We start from the raw sequence: 18,263 nt of genomic DNA on the forward strand, positions 1-18,263 counted from the left end.
CCATCCCTGCCAGAGCGGGACAGCCACGCCCCAGCAACGCTCGGGCAGGGAAGGAGTTACCCTGCCCTGCCTGTACTTGTCCTTCCCTGCCTCCCAGGCTGAGAGTTCTGCTTCCTCAGCCTCACAAATGCACACATTCGGTTGATCCCAGCACGAATGTAAGTGTTAATCACTCTAAATCCTTCTCCATTCACACAGAATACCATTTCCTTTCATTTGAAGGGTTCAATTCGTGAGGAAAAAAAACCCACTGTGGCGATTTTAATTACAAATCTGTATTTTTACTAAAAATAAATACAAAACTACCCTGCTTACACTCAGCCCAGGAGCCAGCCTGGCCCGGGGAGCAGGACAAAGGCTGTGACAGTCCCTGCTCAGCGTGGCTGTGCCCTGAGGCTGCCCAGGGCGGGCTGGGACGCTCGGACAAAGGCCATGTCCTGTCTGTACTTCATGGCTGTGAGGGGCTGGCGCCTCAGCAGCTGGTCACCCATGTCCTGGGGCTCAGGGTCATCGTAGATGGTGGAGATGACAACAGAGCTGTCACCACGGGGCTTCTTCTTCCTCACAAAGGTTGGCAGCTTCTCCCCGTGGTACCTGGAGGGAAGCAGGAGGGTTTGGTTGGAGCTGCAGAGGCCATCAGGCATCCCTGAGCTTCCCAGCTCCTTTCCTGGAATGGTTTGGGTTGGAAGGGACCTTAAACCCAGCCAGTTCCACCCCATGCCATGGGCAGGGACAGCTCCCACAGAGGCTCCAGCCCTGCTCCACCGAGGAGCCCTGGATGTCAGGAGGAGCAGCCTGTTTGGCTGTGGAGGCTGTGAACTGCCCAGCTGTGCAGGGATCCCTGGGACAGCCCTGTCCCCACCCAGCTCCCTTTGCAGCCCCTCAGCTGCTGTGAGCCTGGGCACAGGGGGGAACAGGGGCTGGGAGGGCACTTGGGAACTCACCCCAGCCCCCTCTTGCACCGGGGGTTCTGCCCCTCGTTGTCCAGAGCTTCAGCCATGCCAGAGTTGCTGCTGCCCAGGCCCAGCCCCTCTGTCCAGCCCTGCTGCTCCAGGACCTTCCTGCCAAAGCCCTGGGAGAGAGGGAAAAGCCATCACAGACTTGCTGGACAAATCCCACCCTCACCCCCCATGGCTAATTCCTCTCCTCCTCCTCCTGCCCCCACCCTGTGGGCCCACCCCTCCTGCCCTGCCCTGAGAGGCAGGCAGAGCTCACCCACCTTGGTGTGCCTCTCGAAGGTGCCAATGTGCTGCCCTGACACAGATCCATCCTCCAGCCCGGCCCGGAGCCGCTGCTCCAGCCACATCTGCACCGAGTCCCGAGCGTCCTTGTCCCCTCCATCTGGGGACAAAGCAACCACAGTCAGCACAGCCCAGCTCAGCCAGCCTGGGCACCACCAGCGTGCTCCCCAGAGCACCAGCACAGGAGGCAGAACCTGTTCTTTTTGGCAAGCCTTGCTGCCAGACCAGAAAAACACCGTTTCAGGTTCACTGACAGCTTGGGTGCTTTCAAAGAATGACAAAGAGCTCCCGAATTGTGCATGGTCAGAAGTTCCTGGTTCCCCTGGGGTGGGTGGCTCAGCTCTCATACCTTTGTCATAGTAGATGCTCATGTCCACGTCCCAGTCGTCGGCTGTCTGCTCGTCAAAGTCTGCCAAGAGAAGGGAAGCAGCACTTTGGGTGAGCTCTGGCACAGGGGAGCTCTTTCCCTGTTCCCTGGAGCAGAGCCTGACCCCCCCAGCTGTCCCCTCCTGTCAGGACTTGTGCAGAGCCCCAAGGGCCCCCCCTGAGCCTCCTTGCTCCAGGCTGAGCCCCTTCCCCAGCTCCAGCCCCTGCCCTGGGCACTCCCCAGCCCCTCCATGTCTCTGGACACAGCTCTGCACTCAGGGCGGTGCCTCAGCAGTGCCAGCACAGAGGAAACGGCCCTAGAGGCCCCCCAAACCCACTGCCCACCCCAGGGGCTGCCAGCAGGGGTCTCAGCCTAGTGCCCAGGGAAGGCTCAGCTGGCCCGTGGGCTGGGTGACACAAACAGCAGGGTCACCTCCATCCTGCTCCTGCCAGAACTGGGCATCTGTGTAGAACACGAGGCCGGAACCGCCCTTCTCCCACTTGAGCTCGATCTCCTCCTCGAAGAGCCGCTCGCGCAGCCGCTCCTGCTGCGTCACGTCCTCGTGCAGCGCCGCGTGCCGCTGCCACTCCTCACACGTGTCATTGTCCTGTGGGGGACAGCATGGCAGGGGCTGGGACACTGCACAGCCCCCTCCTCGCACGTGTCATCGTCCTGGAGGGGACACTGCACAGCCCCCTGCCACTCCTCACGCGTGTCATTGTCCTAAAGGGGACAGCAGGGTGTGGGATGGGGCTGGGACACAGCACAGACCCCTCCTCACAAATGTCACTGTCCTGCAAGGACAATCTGGGATGGAGCTGGGGACAGCAGCTCAGCCTGCTCCCTGCCCCGTCCCACCGCCCTCCCCTGGAGCAGCTCTGCTCAGGCCCCAACACGAGGGATGAGCTCATCCCTGACTCAGAGCCCTGCCAGAGTCAGCAGGAGAAATCCCAGAGCAGCCCCAGCCCAAGGGCCCCAGCTGATGCCCATGTAAGGAGCAGGGCTGTTGGACCTCAGTCAGCACCAGCAGGGAGCTCATTCCAGGGCAGCTGATCCCTGGAGATTGCGTGGGCTCCAGGAAGCAGCTCCTGGCACAGACACAGAGCTGCCTGCCCAGTCCTGGGCACAGCCACTGCCCAGCCAAGGAACAGCCCGGGAGAAACAGCTGGAGGAGTCTGTTTAGTCTGCAGAAGGAAAGGCTGCATAAAAAGCTGGGAAAAGGAGGGAACAAGAGTCCCTGTGCCCCACGCTGCCAGGAGAAAGGAATGGGGTGCAGCTACAGCAGAGATTTGACATCTGAGTTAATTCTGGCGGAGCAGAGAACGGGAATGGCTTGCCTGGGGATCTGTAATGACAGAGCTTTGGAGAACAGGCCAGACAGGCGTCTGCCAGGGACAGGGCTGGGATGGCTCCTGCCCTGCCCAGTTCTCCTGGAGCCTTTGTCACCGAAGCCATTTTCCCCAGAGTGACTAAACCCCCGGTGCAGGAGCACCTGAGGTCAGCCCTCTGTGCAGCTCTGCACGTCATCCCAGCACAGCACGTGGTGGGATGGAGCAGAGGACACAGAACAGCCTGGCACGGAGCTGGGGACACAGCCCAGCCTCTGCCACCCCATCTGCCAGGCACCAGGGCAGGACCTGCTGGGCAGCACCAGCCTCCCCTCTGCTCCTCCTCGGATCAGAGCCTTTGGGATCAACCCCCACCAGCCCCTGAGTAGTTCTGGGGGGCTCAGGGCTCCTGTCCCTGCCCTGAGGGGCTCAGTGCACCAAGGGGTGATCAATCTATTTTACAGCTGGTTTTAACATGCCACTTAGCCAACTAAGAGATGAAAAATGAGCTCAGAGAGTAAGATCTGCCCTCACAGCTCCAACAACCCAGCCCACAGGACGGTGCTGGAATGTTCCACTTACGTCATCCGAGTTTGACTCCTCTTCCTCTGCTGCTGCCCCTCCTCATCCTCCTGGGGCTGGGCAGGCTGAGTCAGCCCCACGGGCTCCTCTTCCTCGGTGATCTCATCCCCTGCAGCCGTGTAGACTCGCTCCTCCTCAGGCACGGTGTCGGTGCCGGGGTACTGGAAGGGCACGTTCCCATACCTGCGGGAGGAGCCCGTCCTGGGAAAATCCAGCTGCAGCCGGGAGATGACTCGGGGGGGCAGCCGGCAGGCCCGGATCAGCTCCAGGAACACGCCCAGGGGGGTGCCCACGTTCCCGCGGGGCATGAACGAGGGCGGGTTCAGCTCGGGCAGCCGCCGCAGCTCCGCCTCCGTGACCGCCGGGCCGGCGGCAGCCCCGGCCGGGCTGGGAGGAGCCTCCGGGCCTGCGGGAGAACGGGGAGGGTTTGGGGGAGGCTCGCAGGAGAGCAGGGATGGTTTTGGGGGCCCACAGGAGTACAGGGATGGTTTTGGGGGCCATAAGAGAGCAGGGGTGGTTTGGGGGGGAGTCCCACACCCCAGCAAGGGCATGTAAATCCAGGAGCTCACGAGTAGCAGGGGGATAAGCAGAGCCCACACGGCTTTTCCTGCCTCGGAGCAAATTTAAAGCGGTAAGAAGTCCTAGGAGAGCTTTAAACATCCGGTGCCCGAGAGTGCTGTTCCCGGACCCCCCCGTCCATACCTGTCCCGGCGCTCAGGCGACCCTGCGGATGAGGCAGCGGCCGGGCAGCGCGGCGCCGCCGGGCCCGAGCCAGCGCTTGCCCGAGTACATGCGGACGAAGCGACGGGCGCGGCCGGGCCGCACGGACACCAGGCAGCAGCAGGTGCGCGGCGCCGAGGCCCCGCCGCCGCCTCCCGCTGGCGGGCGCTCGGGACGGTGCCGGTAGTGGAAGCAGAGGAAGCCACCGGCCTCCAGGAACTGGCTGAAGTAGGCGCGGAGGTGCGCGGAGCGGAGCGCGGCCGGGATGCCGCTCACCAGGCAGTACCGGACCGCGCCGCCATCGCCGCCGGTACCGCTGGGAGCCGCCATCTTGGCCTGTGCTGGCGCGCTGTGATGACGTTACGCGTGCAGTGATGACGTTTCGCGCGGTGATGACGTTGCTGGTAGCGGGCGCCGCCTTGTGGCGGGAGAGCGCGCGGCAGGCGGGGAGTCCTGGGGTGGGTCACAGAGAGACCCGGGGGGATCACAGGGGTGGGGACAGAGGCTGGGGGGGTCACAGGGGTTGGGGACCAAGATCCCCCTTTGAGGGGGGGTTTAACAGGCCCGGGGGGCAGCAGGGCTTGGCCAGACCCCCGGGGGTCTCGGGGCTTGGAGGGTCACAGCCCCCAGGGGTCTCAGGGGGTCTCCGGGCTGCCCTCCTCACCCCAAGCCAGGGCTCTGGTCTTGTCCCCCCGGTTCAGTCTCCTGTCTGCATTGCCAGATGGAAAATCCCTTTTTATTCCATTATTCTATCTTTTCCATGCCTGCAGTTTTTTTCTGCCCACCCCAAATTCAACACCATCGTTAAAAGGGCACCACTGTGTTCCAAAACACCAAACATTTTATTAAAAAAATAATTTATTGCATCTTATATACAAACCACACGAATGTACACATAAAATACTGACACCTCACCTGTTGGAGGCAGGAGGAGCAAGTTTTCCAGGTGTGCACCTGGCTCTGTGTCCAGGGAGGGAGGTTTGGATCTCCCACTAAACCAGCTCTGTTCGGGTTTAGCTTTTCACACAGACAGAAAAGCCCAGAGCCCCACAGGAGGTGCAGTAGGTTTAGGTGCTGCTAAGTGCTCTTAATCCTGTTGCATTTCATGGAATTACAGAGGAAAGAGAGAATCTAAGGAAAAGAGGGGTGAGTCTGTCCACCCTGTAGGATTTAACACTGGCTTTTTCACTGAAGAAATGTCCTGAGCATTTCTAAGAGTCCAAGCATGGAAGCCAGGCCCAGAGCTAATTCCATAATTAGTGATCCCACTGAGGATCACTGTCAGACACACGGCATCAAGCTGAGCACAACCCTCACTGATTGGAGCTCACAGCAAAATGAGCAAAAACCGGGAGCAGGGCAAGAAACCCTTTGCCCACTCACTCTGCCCAGGCTGGAGAGCAGGAGCTGCTGTGAGCCTGCTGAGCCTCTGCTGCCTCGGCAGGGCTGCTCCAGCCTGGGCTCCAGTGGCACACAGAGATCCCGCAGGGTTCCTCCAGCCTGGGCACACAGAGATCCCGCTGGGATCCCGCAGGTCCAGAGCACCAGGGGCACACAGAGATCCCGCAGGTTCAGAGCACCAGGGGCACACAGAGATCCCGCAGGTCTGGAGCTCCAGAGGCTCACAGAGATCCCGCAGGGTTCCTCCAGCCTGGGCACACAGAGATCCCGCTGGGATCCCGCAGGTCCAGAGCACCAGGGGCACACAGAGATCCCGCAGGTTCAGAGCACCAGGGGCACACAGAGATCCCGCAGGTCTGGAGCTCCAGAGGCTCACAGAGATCCCGCAGGTCCGGACCGCCAGGGGCACGCAGAGATCCCGCAGGTCCCGAGCTCCAGTGGCACAAGGATCCCGCAGGTCCGGAGCGTTCCTGTCCCGTGTCGCGGCTCAGCAGGGCAGGGGCGGCCAGGGCGCCCGCGGCCAGCCCGACACTTCGAAGAGCATCTCGGCCAGCAGCTCGCCCATGGCCGCGTCCCCGATGACGGGCCGGAAGAAGAGCGCCGTGACCAGGGCGGCGGGGACGGAGCCCAGCGAGGCGGCGAGCCGCAGGATGTGCGGGAAGCGCTCCCGGTGCTCGGGGTGCGGCAGCTCCCGCAGCGCCCGCTGCGCCTCCCGCTGCAGGCTCTCGATGTACAGGGCAGCCTGCAGCCCCGGGATGTCTGCGAGGGACAGCACACGGACAGGAAGGTCAGGGATGGCAAACAGAGCCAGGTTTCTGCCATCCCACCCCTCCCCGTTTCTCAGAGGGGACGCACATAGCTCTGGAGAGGCACCGCTGTTCCAGGGATGCTGGGTGAGGGAGGGACAGCAGCTAACAGGGAAAGTCATGCTTTAAAAGTAAAGATATCCAGGATTTATTGTCTGCAGGGCAGGCAAAGTTTGTGACATCCCTCCCTCCTGCTTCCCTGTGCATTTGGGAATGGCCAGAGATAGGGAAAAGGTGACCAGCCCTCTCTGCTCTCACACCTGCCCATCTCTGAGCATCTCCAGGCCACGAGGTCTGTGTTCACCTGGGAAGGTGGTGGGATCCCCATCCCTGGACATGGCACTCAGTGCTCTGGGCTGATGGGGAGTGGCACAGGGTGCATTCCGTGGTTTTGGAGATCTTTTCCAGCCTCAGTGGCTCTGGGACACCGTGATTCTGTGCCCAGCTGCCAGTGGGGCCCAGCAGAGCCACGAGGGCCTGGCACTCACCTGGATTGAAGAGGATGGCTCCCCTCAGGTAGGTGAACTCGCTGGGGCTCAGGTCCAGCCTCCAGAAGCTGTTGAGGCAACCCTGCAGCCTCTGCACGGCCGCCAGCGTGGGCTGTGTCCCCTCGGGCTCCTGCCCTTTGCTCTGCCCGCTGAGCAGGATCTTCTTGAGCATGCTGGGCGCCGGCGCCTCCATCACCTCGAAGGTCACCATCTCCTGCACCAGCCCCAGCAGGAAGAGCGGCACCCAGCAGCTGTCCAGCAGCAGCAGCTGGTCCTCCCGTGGCAGCAGGCGGAAGGCGGCCACGTTCTTGACGAAGCTGATGGTCTTGAGCAGCACGTGGGAGGCGGCGCGGCAGGTGAGCTGCGGCGAGCGCAGGCACACGGCGCGGCGCTGCCGGCACGGGCACGGCTGCCGGGGCCGCAGCTCCTGGCTCAGCAGCGTGTACAGGATGGCGGGCTGCCTCTCCTTGCCGTGGCACCGGCACCGCTCACAGCCTGAATCCACGCTGGAGCTCATGGCTCAGCCAGCTCCTCGTCGAGAGAGACGCAAAATCCCTTCCAAGATACGTCCCGTGCTGGATTGTCCCTGTCCTGCCAGCCCTGCCAGCCCCTGGCTGCTCCAGCCAGCTCTTATAAGGCCGGGTCACAGTGAACACCCCTCGGCAGCCTTGACCGCCCTGATTAAGCAGCCCTCAATAAACCAGCCGGCCAACCCCTTTGCTGCTGCGTGGATTGGCCGGGCCAGGCGCGGTCAACGGCCGTTTTTCTCAATGAATCGGTGGGGAGGGGTTGTGTGGCCTTATCAGGATTACCCAAACAGGATAAACAGAGTCATTAGCTCAGGCTGTACCATGGCACCAAGGCCCCATCGGGCAGCTGTCGCTGCCAGGGTTCACAGACAAACACGGAGCGCTCGTCTGAGCCCGGCGTTCAACGGCCCCGGCGCCCGGCCTTGGCAACAGCAACCTGGAAGTTGTGTTATCAGCAGCTGTTTGCCTGGCCTTGCTCGGGAGCCGCTTGTTGTGGTGCAGGAAGAGGAACCTGGTGAACCCTGAGCAGGCTGTGATGGGCCCAGGGGTTGGGTCTGTCAGAGCGCTGGGAAAGGGAAAACGCTCCCATGTGCAGAATGAGAGAAAAGTATAGAAGAAAGGCCAAAATTCTCGTATTGTCCTAGTAGAAACACAGCCCAGGGGTTGTGTCTCTCAGAGGAAACACAGGGCTGGGAAAGGGAAAACACTCCCATTTGCTGAATGAGAGAAAAGTATGGAAAAAAGGCCAAAATTCTCGTATTTTCCCAGTGGAAAGGGACCCAGAGGTGCTGGTGGACAGCAGCTGACCATGAGCCAAAGTGAGCAATGGTTGTTGGGGTGGCCCCGCACTCAAGGCCTGTGCCCAATTTGGGCCCCTCACTGCAATACAAGCATGAGCATTCCGGGGAGGGTAACGGAACCGGGAAGAGATGGAGCACCAGGAGTGGCTGAGGGAGCAGTGGGGCTCAGCCTGGAGTCAAGGAGTTTCAGGAGGCCCCTCTGGCCCCGGCTCCCCGGCAGGACGGGCCAGGCCCGGCCCGGGCCCTTCCCGCGCCCTGTGCACCGCAGCCCGCCCGGTCCGTCGCCATAGCTACCCCGCCGCGCCTCGCGGCCCGCCCTTCCCTGCTAGATTGACAGCCCTCGCGACCAATCAGCGAAGAGGGCGGCGCGGGGCCGCGCTGGGATTGGCGGGCGGGGAGGGCCTCGCGCTTCCGCCGGCGCCGGTTCCGGTTCCGGTGGCGGCCCGGTGCGGGAGCGGCGGCGCGATGGGGCTGAGCGCGGAGGAGGCGGCGGAGCAGGAGGACCGCTTCGACGGGATGCTGCTCGCCATGGCCCAGCAGCACCAGGGCGGCGTGCGCGAGGTAGCGCCGCCGGCAGCGGGCGCGGGGAGGGCGGGGCAGGAGCGGAGGAGTGAGCGGGGAGCGCGGGCAGCGGCCCGGCCTCCTCGGGCCCCGCCCCGGCACGTGGAGCAGGGGCCGCACGTGCGCCGCTCCCGGAGCGGCGATAACGGCCGGCCCCTCTCGTTAATTAGTGCGGTGTGAATGAGGCGCCCTCGGCCCGGCCTCACAGCCTGGCCCCGGTGCCCCGAGAGGGCCCCGGGTGCGCGGCAGTGCCGGTGATAGGACAAAGCACCACAGGGCAGCATCGAGCTGCCCCGTTCACCTTCCCAGCGCAACCCCGCGAGGCCTGGCCGTGATGGTGGGATCCCCTCGTGCTCGGGATCTGCTCACCCACCCCGGTCCTACCGGCTGCGGGCTCCGGGATCCCGGCACTGACCGGCGGCAGGGCTGGAGGGTGTGGGAACATCGCACCCACATCCCACTCAGAAATAATTCATAAAAAAATGCCCCTCGTGTGGCAAAACCTCGGAGTGAAACCCGTATGGGATAGGATTTTTGGGAAATAAAGATCAGCCAAGCTCAAGGAGAATCTGGGATTCCAGAGGGGATTTGGAGGTGCTATGTCATGCATCAGTGGTCCCTGGCGGCTGTAAAAATAAGGAGTTTGCATGCTTTTAGGTGGGCAAAGAAGCCAAACATTACATATCTATATATATATATATGGGATATGTATGCATGTACAAATCCATTCCTGCCTGGGATAACAGCCTGGGTCAGGGGAGCAGGAGCTGGGAATAAGCTGCTGCCTTCAAGCAAAGCACCCCAAGCCCTCTGTGCAGGAATCCAGGCTGGATGTGCACAGCTGAATGTTCTGGAGGCAGCACTCACGGGGCTGATTCCAGGGCACTGCTGGCACAGCCACAGATAGGGAGGACAAAGGATAAAGGCTGCTTCAGGGACACGAGGTGCCTCTCAGTGACCTGGGCTCACTGCTCCCTCTCTCTCCACCCTGTTCCCCAGCTCGTGAACACCTTCTTCAGCTTCCTGAGGAGGAAGACAGATTTCTTCACCGGGGGAGAGGACGGAGTAGCAGAGAAGGTAAAACGTAAACCTGCAGGCCTTTAGCTCTTCTCCCTTCCATCCCTTCCACCAGCAGCTCCCGAGGGAAGGAGACCCAGAGCTGCCCCTGTCAGGTGAGGGATACCCAATTCCCATCTGGGATGGTACCTCAGTGCAGGTTTCTTGCCAGGCTCTGGCCAAAGGCTAGTTTGGAGAGTAAACCTGCCAGACACACTGATTTAGCAGTGACACAGCAGGTGATAACCCCCGTTACCTTGTTTGCTCAGCCAGGAAAAACACAAAGTCCAGGGCTCTGCACATGCAGCTGCCCCTTGGCCGGGCTGGGCAGCCTGGACAGAGCATCCCCTCTCCTGCAGGGAGCCCTTGCTGGAGCTGGAGGGGTTTAAGGTCCTTCCAACCCAAAACATCCTATGATTCTCTGAAAGAAAGAAAGAAAGGTGAACCCCACTGTCATTTTTTATGGAATAGAGAGCAGATCTCCCCTGTTCCTGGAGGCTGTGTGATCCCACCTGAGTGGCAGCTCGGAGGTGTCTGGCTGCTGTCCTTGGCAGTGGTGGCATCTGTCACAGTGCTTTATGGCCTCCTGGAAAAGTGCTCTGCCACCACAGGAACACAACAAACTGGGAAGGAGCTGCTTCCCCAGCCCTGCTGAGCCCTTGGCATGAAGGAGAAAGGAGAGGGTGGGATGGTCCCTGCATGTTTGGGGGCTGTTTCAGCAGGCTCGTGGTGTGGGCAGTGACAGGGACAGGCTCAGGCACTGAAGGTGGTTTCCTCACCCGGGCTGGGACATCCTGGGGGATGCACATCTTGCATTCTGTACTCCAGGACACGCTGGGGCCGAGCTCTGTAAACAATCCTTGCTCCTAAAGCCAAGCAGAAACACTCAGTGCTTGCTTACAAACTGCAATTTACTCAGAAAAGGTTGTGGATTTCTCCCCCACCCTGATACTCCTGGGATATGTATAAATAAATAAATGTTCCCCCTGTGATTCCTGTCTGAGATGTGTCCCTGTTGTCTTCTGGGGCAGACCTCAGCTCACCTACATGGTGCTGTGTAAACAATCCTTGCTCCTAAAGCCAAGCAGAAACACTCAGTGCTTGCTTACAAACTGCAGTTTGCTTGGAAAAACTTCTGGATTTCCCTCCCACCCCGAAACTCCTGGGATATATAAATATATAAATAAATGTTCCCCCTGTGATTCCTGTCTGAGGATGTGTCCCTGTTGTTTTCTGGGGCAGACCTCAGCTCACCTACGTGCTGCTGTGCACAGCAGCCCTGGCCTTATCGAGCCTGGGGCAGTGCTCTGGCTCCCTGCCTGTGTACTCAGCTTTCCCTGAGCACGAGGCCCTTGGCAGCCCAGACCTTGGGACTGACTGTCACCCAGAGTCACAAGAACCTTCAGAGACCTGGGAGCAGGGCTGAAACAAAGGCTGTATGGAGGAACTCACCCCTCAGTGTAAAAATAAGTGTTTCAAGCATTTCTCCTCCAAATCGTGGCACTGAGGCTCCATCTGGAGAAAAACCCACAGAAAGGTCAGAAGTAGGTAAAGAAGCTGGATGTGGTGTGTCCAGCTGTCCTGGAGGTATGGAGTAGCTTCAGGTGGCTGGATTGGGCATCAGCTTGTCCTGCTGGAATTGGACAAAATTAGTGGAGGATTTTATTTCACTGTTATCTCCTGGAAACATACTCCATGCATGACTAGGACGGACTACATTTAAATATTTCAAATTTTCCCCTTTTCCTCCCTTTTCACTTCCTCCTCTGCTTTTTGAATTGAAAAATCTCTAGATTTCCAATCCAAAAAACTGAAGGAAGATGAAGGGAAGATTCCCAACATCTGTGTGACTCAGCAGTTGTTCTTGTGCTCCTCGGGAGACTGAGCGGGCTTGGTTCAGGCGTGAAGCGGGCGGTGTTTGACCCTGTGTGGTGGTTCAGGTGTAGCAGGGGTGGTGTTTGACCCTGTGTGGTGGTTCAGGTGTAGCAGGGGTGGTGTTTGACCCTGTGTGGTGGTTCAGGTGTAGCAGGGGTGGTGTTTGACCCCCTGTGCCCCTGTCCCCAGCTGATCACAGAGGCCTTCAGCCACCACAACAAGCTGGCTCAGAAGGAGTGCCGGGAGAAGAAGGCGCGGCAGGAGGCCGAGCGGCGCGAGAAGGCCGAGCGTGCTGCCCGCCTGGCCAGGGACAGGGCCAGGGAGTGCCCGCAGCCCGGCGAGCCGCGCATCAAGGAGCTCACTGACGAGGAGGCAGAGAGGCTGCAGCTGGAAATCAACCAGGTGAGAGCCCAGCAGGTACCTGCAGGGGCAGCTTTGTGCGCCCCGTGGCTGCGAGGGGCTAGAGCGGCTCGGGCTTGCTCTTCCCCTTGGCAGTACCTCTTTGCTCTAACTCTTCAAGGGCTGAAAATTCCCTGTTTTCAAAGTGGAGCTGGAGCTGAAAGGCTGAGGCCATCTAGTGCCAGCTCAGGAGGTGGCACAAAGTGCCAGCTCTTGGTTGAGCGTGTTCCCGCTCTTCTCTTTTCAAACAGAAGAAAGAGGCACAAGGGCAGGGTAACAGTGTCCCAGTGAAGCCCTCGGAGGAGGAAGGTGAATCTTCAGATTCCAACAAACAGGTAAAACTCGTCTGGAAATACTTTAGATGCATAAAATGGTTTGGGTTGGAAGGGTTGAAAGCTCATCCCGTTCCACCCTCTGCCATGACACCTTCCACTACACCAGGTTGCTCCAAGCCCTGTCCAAAATACACACTTTGAAAATACAAATTAGAAAATCTGGCTTTAAAAATGCACAGTTAATTCCTAAATGTGCCAGTACAGGCGGCTTATGGGTTTGTTTTTTTTGTAGTCATGTTTTACCAGAACCAGGTATTAATTATGGAGCTAAATTTAGGGGATTAAAATACAAACAACTGACCTGCAATTCTTATAAAACTGAAGAGCTGTTGTTGCAGTGGAAACTGGAAAAGCTTCTTTCTTTATGTTGGATTGCTTAGGGAACAGATGATGAAGAGGAAGATGAGAAGGATAAAGGAAAACTTAAGCCCAACTCTGGCAATGGAGCTGACCTTCCAAATTACAGATGGACACAGACTCTCTCAGAATTGGATGTAAGTAGTGCTTTATGACCAGGATCTGAGGAATCTGAGACAGGGAATAAAAGCAGGTGCTGGTAAGAGGTGAAGCCATTTCCCTGTGTTCCAGTTGCCTCTGGAAGTTTGTTGGAAACAGCAATGTTTCAATAGCTGGCAGAGAGCTTGGTAACTCAGTAAAATTCCCAGGAGCTGTAGTTTTCCAGCTTTTGGTCTTGTTTTAACCAGGCATCAAAATCTGCTTCCTTTTTCATGGTCCTTTCCTTTCACCTCCTGCTCGCTCAGTACCTCAAGGAAGAGTCCCTGCTCTGCCTGGCTCTGGTGAAACCAAGGCAGGAAGGCTTGGAGCAGCAGCATGGGAGGGTGAGGAGGACTCACCCTGCCCAGCTGCTCAGATCTGCTCCTTTTTGCTGCAGCTGGCTGTGCCCTTCAAGGTGAGCTTCAGGCTGAAGGGCAAGGACGTGGTGGTCGATATCCAGAGACGCCGCCTCAAGGTCGGCCTTAAGGGCCACCCTCCTGTCATTGATGGGGAGCTCTTCAACGAGGTCAAGGTGGAGGAGAGCTCCTGGCTCATCGAGGATGGCAAAACAGTCACTGTGCACCTGGAGAAGGTACAGCAGGAGGGGCTGGGCAGGGGTCAGGCTTGGCCCTCAGCCTCTTCTGGGCCTCAGCTGAAACAGAGCCCCTGTGGTTGTCCTGGGCACACTGTCAGTGGGGTATTTAAGTTCCTCCATCTTCAGCCTAATTTTATGCTATTCCAGGATACCCAGTGTAAGTCTCAGCAGTTCAGGAAAAGCTGGAAGGAAATCAGTCATTTTAATGTTGTCCTTTAGCATGTTTTGACATCTGTTAGTGACATGAAAATCCAGGGGCAGACCTCCTTGTGTCCCCTCTGGGCCTCTCCAAGTGGTTTGTTGTAATCCCATTTATGTCGTGCCAAATGGGACATCTGACATTCTCTCAGATCTCCCAGCTGTGAAAATTTAGGCTGCCTAAAGTAATTTGAAACAAAAATACCCTTTATCTATGTTCAGATTTTACTGATATTTAGAAAACTGTCAAATAAAGTTTGATTCCATTTTTTTTTTCCTGTGACTGAGACTTAAAAACCCTAGAACAAGTCCAAGAAGGATAAACTGGTTTTGCTTCTTCATCCTCTAGATCAACAAAATGGAATGGTGGAACAAACTGGTGTCCACAGACCCAGAAATCAACACCAAGAAAATCAATCCAGAGAACTCAAAGGTAAGAATTGTTCTGTTTTATGGGGCAGAGCCTGCTCAGGAGTTACCTCAGCTGTGCCCAGAGTTGTTCCAATCTGGATCTTGCTTTCAGTTGTCAGACCTGGACAGCGAAACTCGCAGCATGGTGGAGAAGATGATGTATGACCAACGACAGAAGTCCATGGGCCTGCCCACCTCTGATGAGCAGAAGAAGCAGGATATTTTGAAAAAGTGGGTGCAGCTCATTCCTTTGCTTGGCTTTGCCTTCCTCTCTGGCACAAATAAGGGAACAGCAGCTTGGCCTTCAGTCCTAGCCATGCTCACCTCTGCACATCTCTGTATCGTTGGCCAGCCACCAACAGTAGTGTCTGTAAGAGCCTGTGGGGGTAGAAAGCCCAGTGGGGACATCTGGGAATAGCCTAGCTCTGGAATTGTCCTAATCTGCTGATTTCAAGTCCAGAAGGCACGTTTAGAACTGGAGGTGCCATCTCTGCTGAACTTTGACATGGTCTTGATTGGTGTCTAATCTCCCTCGGTAGCCAGCTAATCACCCCTCCCTCTTGCCTCCAGACAGTTGTCCCCAAGCCACTTTTATGGCTTTATTGCCTTGTTTGGCATAAATGCACTGGGGCAGGGAAATGATTCCTGGAGCTCACAAGGCCATCTGGGAAGGTGTGGAGGCAATTCTGGGTCACACAGCTTCTTCAGCAAGTGCAGCCCCACACCTTATCTCTGGGTGAAGGATTGCTGGGGCTGACCTGACTCCTTGCCTCCCTTGGCTTCATCTCTCGTGCCAGAAGCTTCCCTGTGGAGCTGAGCGGTGTGTGAGCAGAGCAGGGAGCAGGCTGCCCTGGTGTCAGTGGGATGGGAAGCACCCTCTGCTCCTGGGAGGGCACATGCAGGACACCTCGCTGGCAGGGCCTCTTGTTTGGTGCTCTGGAAGCTGGCAGAGGATGGAGAGGAAGTTTAGACTTTGTCCAGGGCAAAGGGGACTCAGTGACACCCATGAGGGTGCTGATGTCTGCCAGGGGAGCTGTCCTGGCTGCCAAACAAGGACAGGATCCTCACAGCACAGATGGCCCTGGAAGGGAAAACGCTGTGGGGGCGTTCCAGGGAAGCCCTGAGATGGGAACACAGAGGAGACCAAGCTGCCCTGACTTGCAGGGTGTGTGAAGCCTCCACAGGTCTGTGATGTGTTGTGTCCCTTGGGGAGCAGAGCAGAGCAGCCTCTGTGTGCACTGGGCACTCCTGGGCACAGAGCACTGCCCTCACAACTTCCTGAGTGGCAACCTGAGTCCAAATAGCCCTGGAAGGTGTCCCTGTCTATGGCAGGGGGTTGGAACAAGATGATCTTTAAAGTCTCTTCCAACCCACAGCGATTCCCTCTGCTGGGACTGCAGTACATTTGAAATCAGATTTCAGCTGCTGTGAAACCAGATACCTCTGGTCATGTTCTCCCTGAGATTTTACTGTCAGAGCACTGGAGATATTCCCCATATTCCAGTAAAGCTGCCAGCCCTAATCTGCCTTCACCATCTCCCCTGTGCCCTACAATCTGTGGTGGCTGCTACGTGTGCAGCCCAGAGGCAGCAGTGAGGGTGAGTGTCTGATCATTAACAGCTCCCGTGTGCCTGGGCTTGCTGACCTGGCAGGCTGGCAGGAATGCTGCTCCCACTGACCCAAGGAAAAGGTGTTTGTAGGGAAAGTCCAGGGAATGTGTCCCAGGGAGCTCAGCAGAACCCTTCCTGCTGTGGAGGGCATGGCGTTGCAGCGGAACTCATGAGTGCAGGAAGCAGGAACCCTTCCCTCCCCAAACAGAGCTCTTTGGCTCCTGCTGACTCACCCAAACTCTTGTCTTTGTTTTTCCTTGCAGGTTCATGGAACAGCATCCAGAAATGGACTTTTCAAAGGCTAAATTCAACTGAGCTGTCCCCCTTCCCCCCCTCTTTCAGTCAGCCCCTTGAATGGGGCAGGAAATGTATGGTTGGATATTCCTCACCTTGGGCAAGTTAAACTTCAGCATCCCCCACCCAAGCTTGCTGTGGAGGGCCCTGCTCTGGGAGCAGAGGCAGGGCCCCAGAGCAGCTCCAGACAGAGCCATCTGCCACAATTCCCAAAGGCAGCAAGGAGAGGAGGAGGGCTTAGAGCAAAAAGGGTGTTAGGGCTGAGAGAGCCAGACCTGAGAGGTTTTGAGATAAATCCTTGAGGTATTGCTTCGCTTCCCTGGGCTGCTCCGAGCTGCTCGTCCGCTCTTTGCCACTGGCACAGGTACTCCTGAGTTCTGCTCCCTCCTGCTCTCCTGTGAAAACAAGGGTCAGTTTATTTTGTCAAATAAATCTTTTCCTGCCTTCTTGGGAAGGGAGAACAGCAGTTGGAAAGCACAGCTATTGCAGTGGAGACAGACCCTGCTTCTCCTTGCTGCTGCTCCTGTTTGTGCCACAAGTGGGACAGCTGGAGCACTCCGGGCTCCCAGCAGATGGAAGGTCAGGCTGCTGTCCTGGAGCAAGGAGAGGCTGGGGACTCTGTGGCTGCGGGTGGGAGGACGTGGGGGGCCTTGGGGATGCTGTTGTTGCTGGGAGTGTCTCCTGCCTCTTCCCCAAGAGCCTCCCTCCCCTCTGGCCTTGCGCTGTGTGAGCTCCTGCTGACGAGTGGCATCACTCTGCATGTTCTGTCTTTGTTGAAACTGCAGTGCAACATAAAGGAAAACAAGTGGAATATCCCAGGCAGAGCGTGTGGTTTCTCTGGCAGAGGGGATCAGGGACCCAGGCTGGGAGGGAGAAGGGAGGGGTGCTGGGGGTGCTGTGCCCGTGCTCTCTGCAGCTGCCTGTGAATCCCTCTCGTGCTCCCAGCTCTGGACTGATGGTCTCTCCCTCCCTCAGGAGGTGGCAGTGGGAGCTGTGTTTTGCTCAGGAGTGCTGCTGAGCCCCATTCCAGCTCAAACCCCGGGGTGGCTGCTCCAGGCTCTGCTCTCCACAGAGCAGCACATGACCACACCAGGAAGCCACCCTTGCCCCAGGTCTCCTTCATGCCCAGCTAACAAGGAGAGTGTCAGGAAATCCTGGGCTCTATCCCAAATCCCTGCTGCTGTGGCTCTTCCCTCTGCCTCCCACAAGCATTTCCACCTCCTGCCCAAGGGATGGGCACAAAGGGCTGAAAATCCTGTTTGGGCAAAGTCCGGCCTGGCGCAGCTCCTGGCGTGGTGGGGTTGTTTTCTGAGCAGCAGAACACTGTTTGCATGAAGTCTCTCATTTTACAGACTCTTGGGGTTAAAAAGCAGCTCCCTCCCAGCAGAGCAGTGACCTTGAGGGTGAGCAAGGACCCAGACTGGGGCAGCTGCCTCTGCCTGTTTGTCTTACAGATCACCTACACCCACCTGCCTTCCCCCTACACCCACCTGCCTGTCTGTACTTTGGCCTTGATAAAAGAGCAGCCTCTGTTTTCATAAAAAAAGCTGAACTCTGCTGGATTTGAAGGTTTTAACCCCAGAATGAGCTACCTGCCCGGTTTGTGGGACAGGGGAGCTGGGAGGGCTGAGCTGCTCTGGGTGTGGATGAGCTTCTCCCTGTTCTCAGCTCTGTGGGTGAACCCCAGGGAAGCTGGGGGGAGTTTTTGGGAGGAAGGAAGGTCAGTGGGAGAATGGGGCCAGCCCTGGTGCCCTGACCCCTGCAGGAGGTGAATGCCCGGGCCGTGTTTGTGAACGTGGCTGATCCCAGAGCTGCCCCTGGACTTCGGCCCCTCGGCAGCGGAACAGAAGGTGTTTCACTGCCGGCCTTGTCCTCTGCAAACAGCCCCGGCCACCACTGTCCCCAGCCAGAGCGAGCTGGGAGCACCCTTCTGCTTCCCAAGGCAGCTTCCCCTGGGATAAACCCTGCTGGGTCTGAGCAGCTGCTCAGGGCTTGAGGAATGCAAAGCCCCACCTCAGTCGGAGTCCCTGGAGACCTCGGAGCGTGGCCCTGTCCTGTGCCCATGGCAGGGAAATGCTGGGCAGCACCAGGATCCACACTGTGCACACACCTTGAGTGGCACCTGAGCCCCAGCAGAGCGGGAAGGGCAGTGCTGGACAGGGACAGCTCAC

General features: G+C 58.1%; 3 protein-coding genes across 3 annotated transcripts; 1 reads left to right on the forward strand and 2 right to left on the reverse strand.

The window, feature by feature from the left end:
* Nucleotides 1-233: 233 nt before the first annotated feature.
* Nucleotides 234-4,568, reverse strand: GPATCH3 (G-patch domain containing 3). The gene is given in 8 exon segments (XM_036397108.2): nucleotides 234-594; nucleotides 945-1,072; nucleotides 1,220-1,341; nucleotides 1,591-1,650; nucleotides 2,041-2,215; nucleotides 3,519-3,547; nucleotides 3,550-3,955; nucleotides 4,221-4,568. Coding segments are annotated over 8 exon segments (1,488 nt in total). The 3' UTR covers nucleotides 234-374.
* A 1,558-nt stretch (nucleotides 4,569-6,126) lies between these two features.
* On the reverse strand, nucleotides 6,127-7,458 carry NR0B2 (nuclear receptor subfamily 0 group B member 2). The gene is made up of 2 exons (XM_036397074.1): nucleotides 6,934-7,458; nucleotides 6,127-6,398 (listed from the first exon to the last, which is right to left on the reverse strand). Exons 1-2 carry the CDS (start codon nucleotides 7,448-7,450, stop codon nucleotides 6,127-6,129), a joined length of 789 nt encoding a protein of 262 aa, XP_036252967.1. The 5' UTR covers nucleotides 7,451-7,458.
* A 1,230-nt stretch (nucleotides 7,459-8,688) lies between these two features.
* NUDC (nuclear distribution C, dynein complex regulator) lies at nucleotides 8,689-16,905 on the forward strand. Its single transcript, XM_036397042.2, has 9 exons — nucleotides 8,689-8,824; nucleotides 9,824-9,901; nucleotides 11,945-12,157; nucleotides 12,406-12,489; nucleotides 12,870-12,983; nucleotides 13,382-13,576; nucleotides 14,127-14,210; nucleotides 14,301-14,419; nucleotides 16,062-16,905. Exons 1-9 carry the CDS (start codon nucleotides 8,729-8,731, stop codon nucleotides 16,111-16,113), a joined length of 1,035 nt encoding a protein of 344 aa, XP_036252935.1. The 5' UTR covers nucleotides 8,689-8,728; the 3' UTR covers nucleotides 16,114-16,905.
* The last annotated feature ends 1,358 nt before the right edge of the window (nucleotides 16,906-18,263 follow it).

The sequence above is a fragment of the Molothrus ater genome, chromosome 24 (assembly GCF_012460135.2).
Source record: "Molothrus ater isolate BHLD 08-10-18 breed brown headed cowbird chromosome 24, BPBGC_Mater_1.1, whole genome shotgun sequence".
Lineage (NCBI taxonomy): Eukaryota > Metazoa > Chordata > Aves > Passeriformes > Icteridae > Molothrus > Molothrus ater.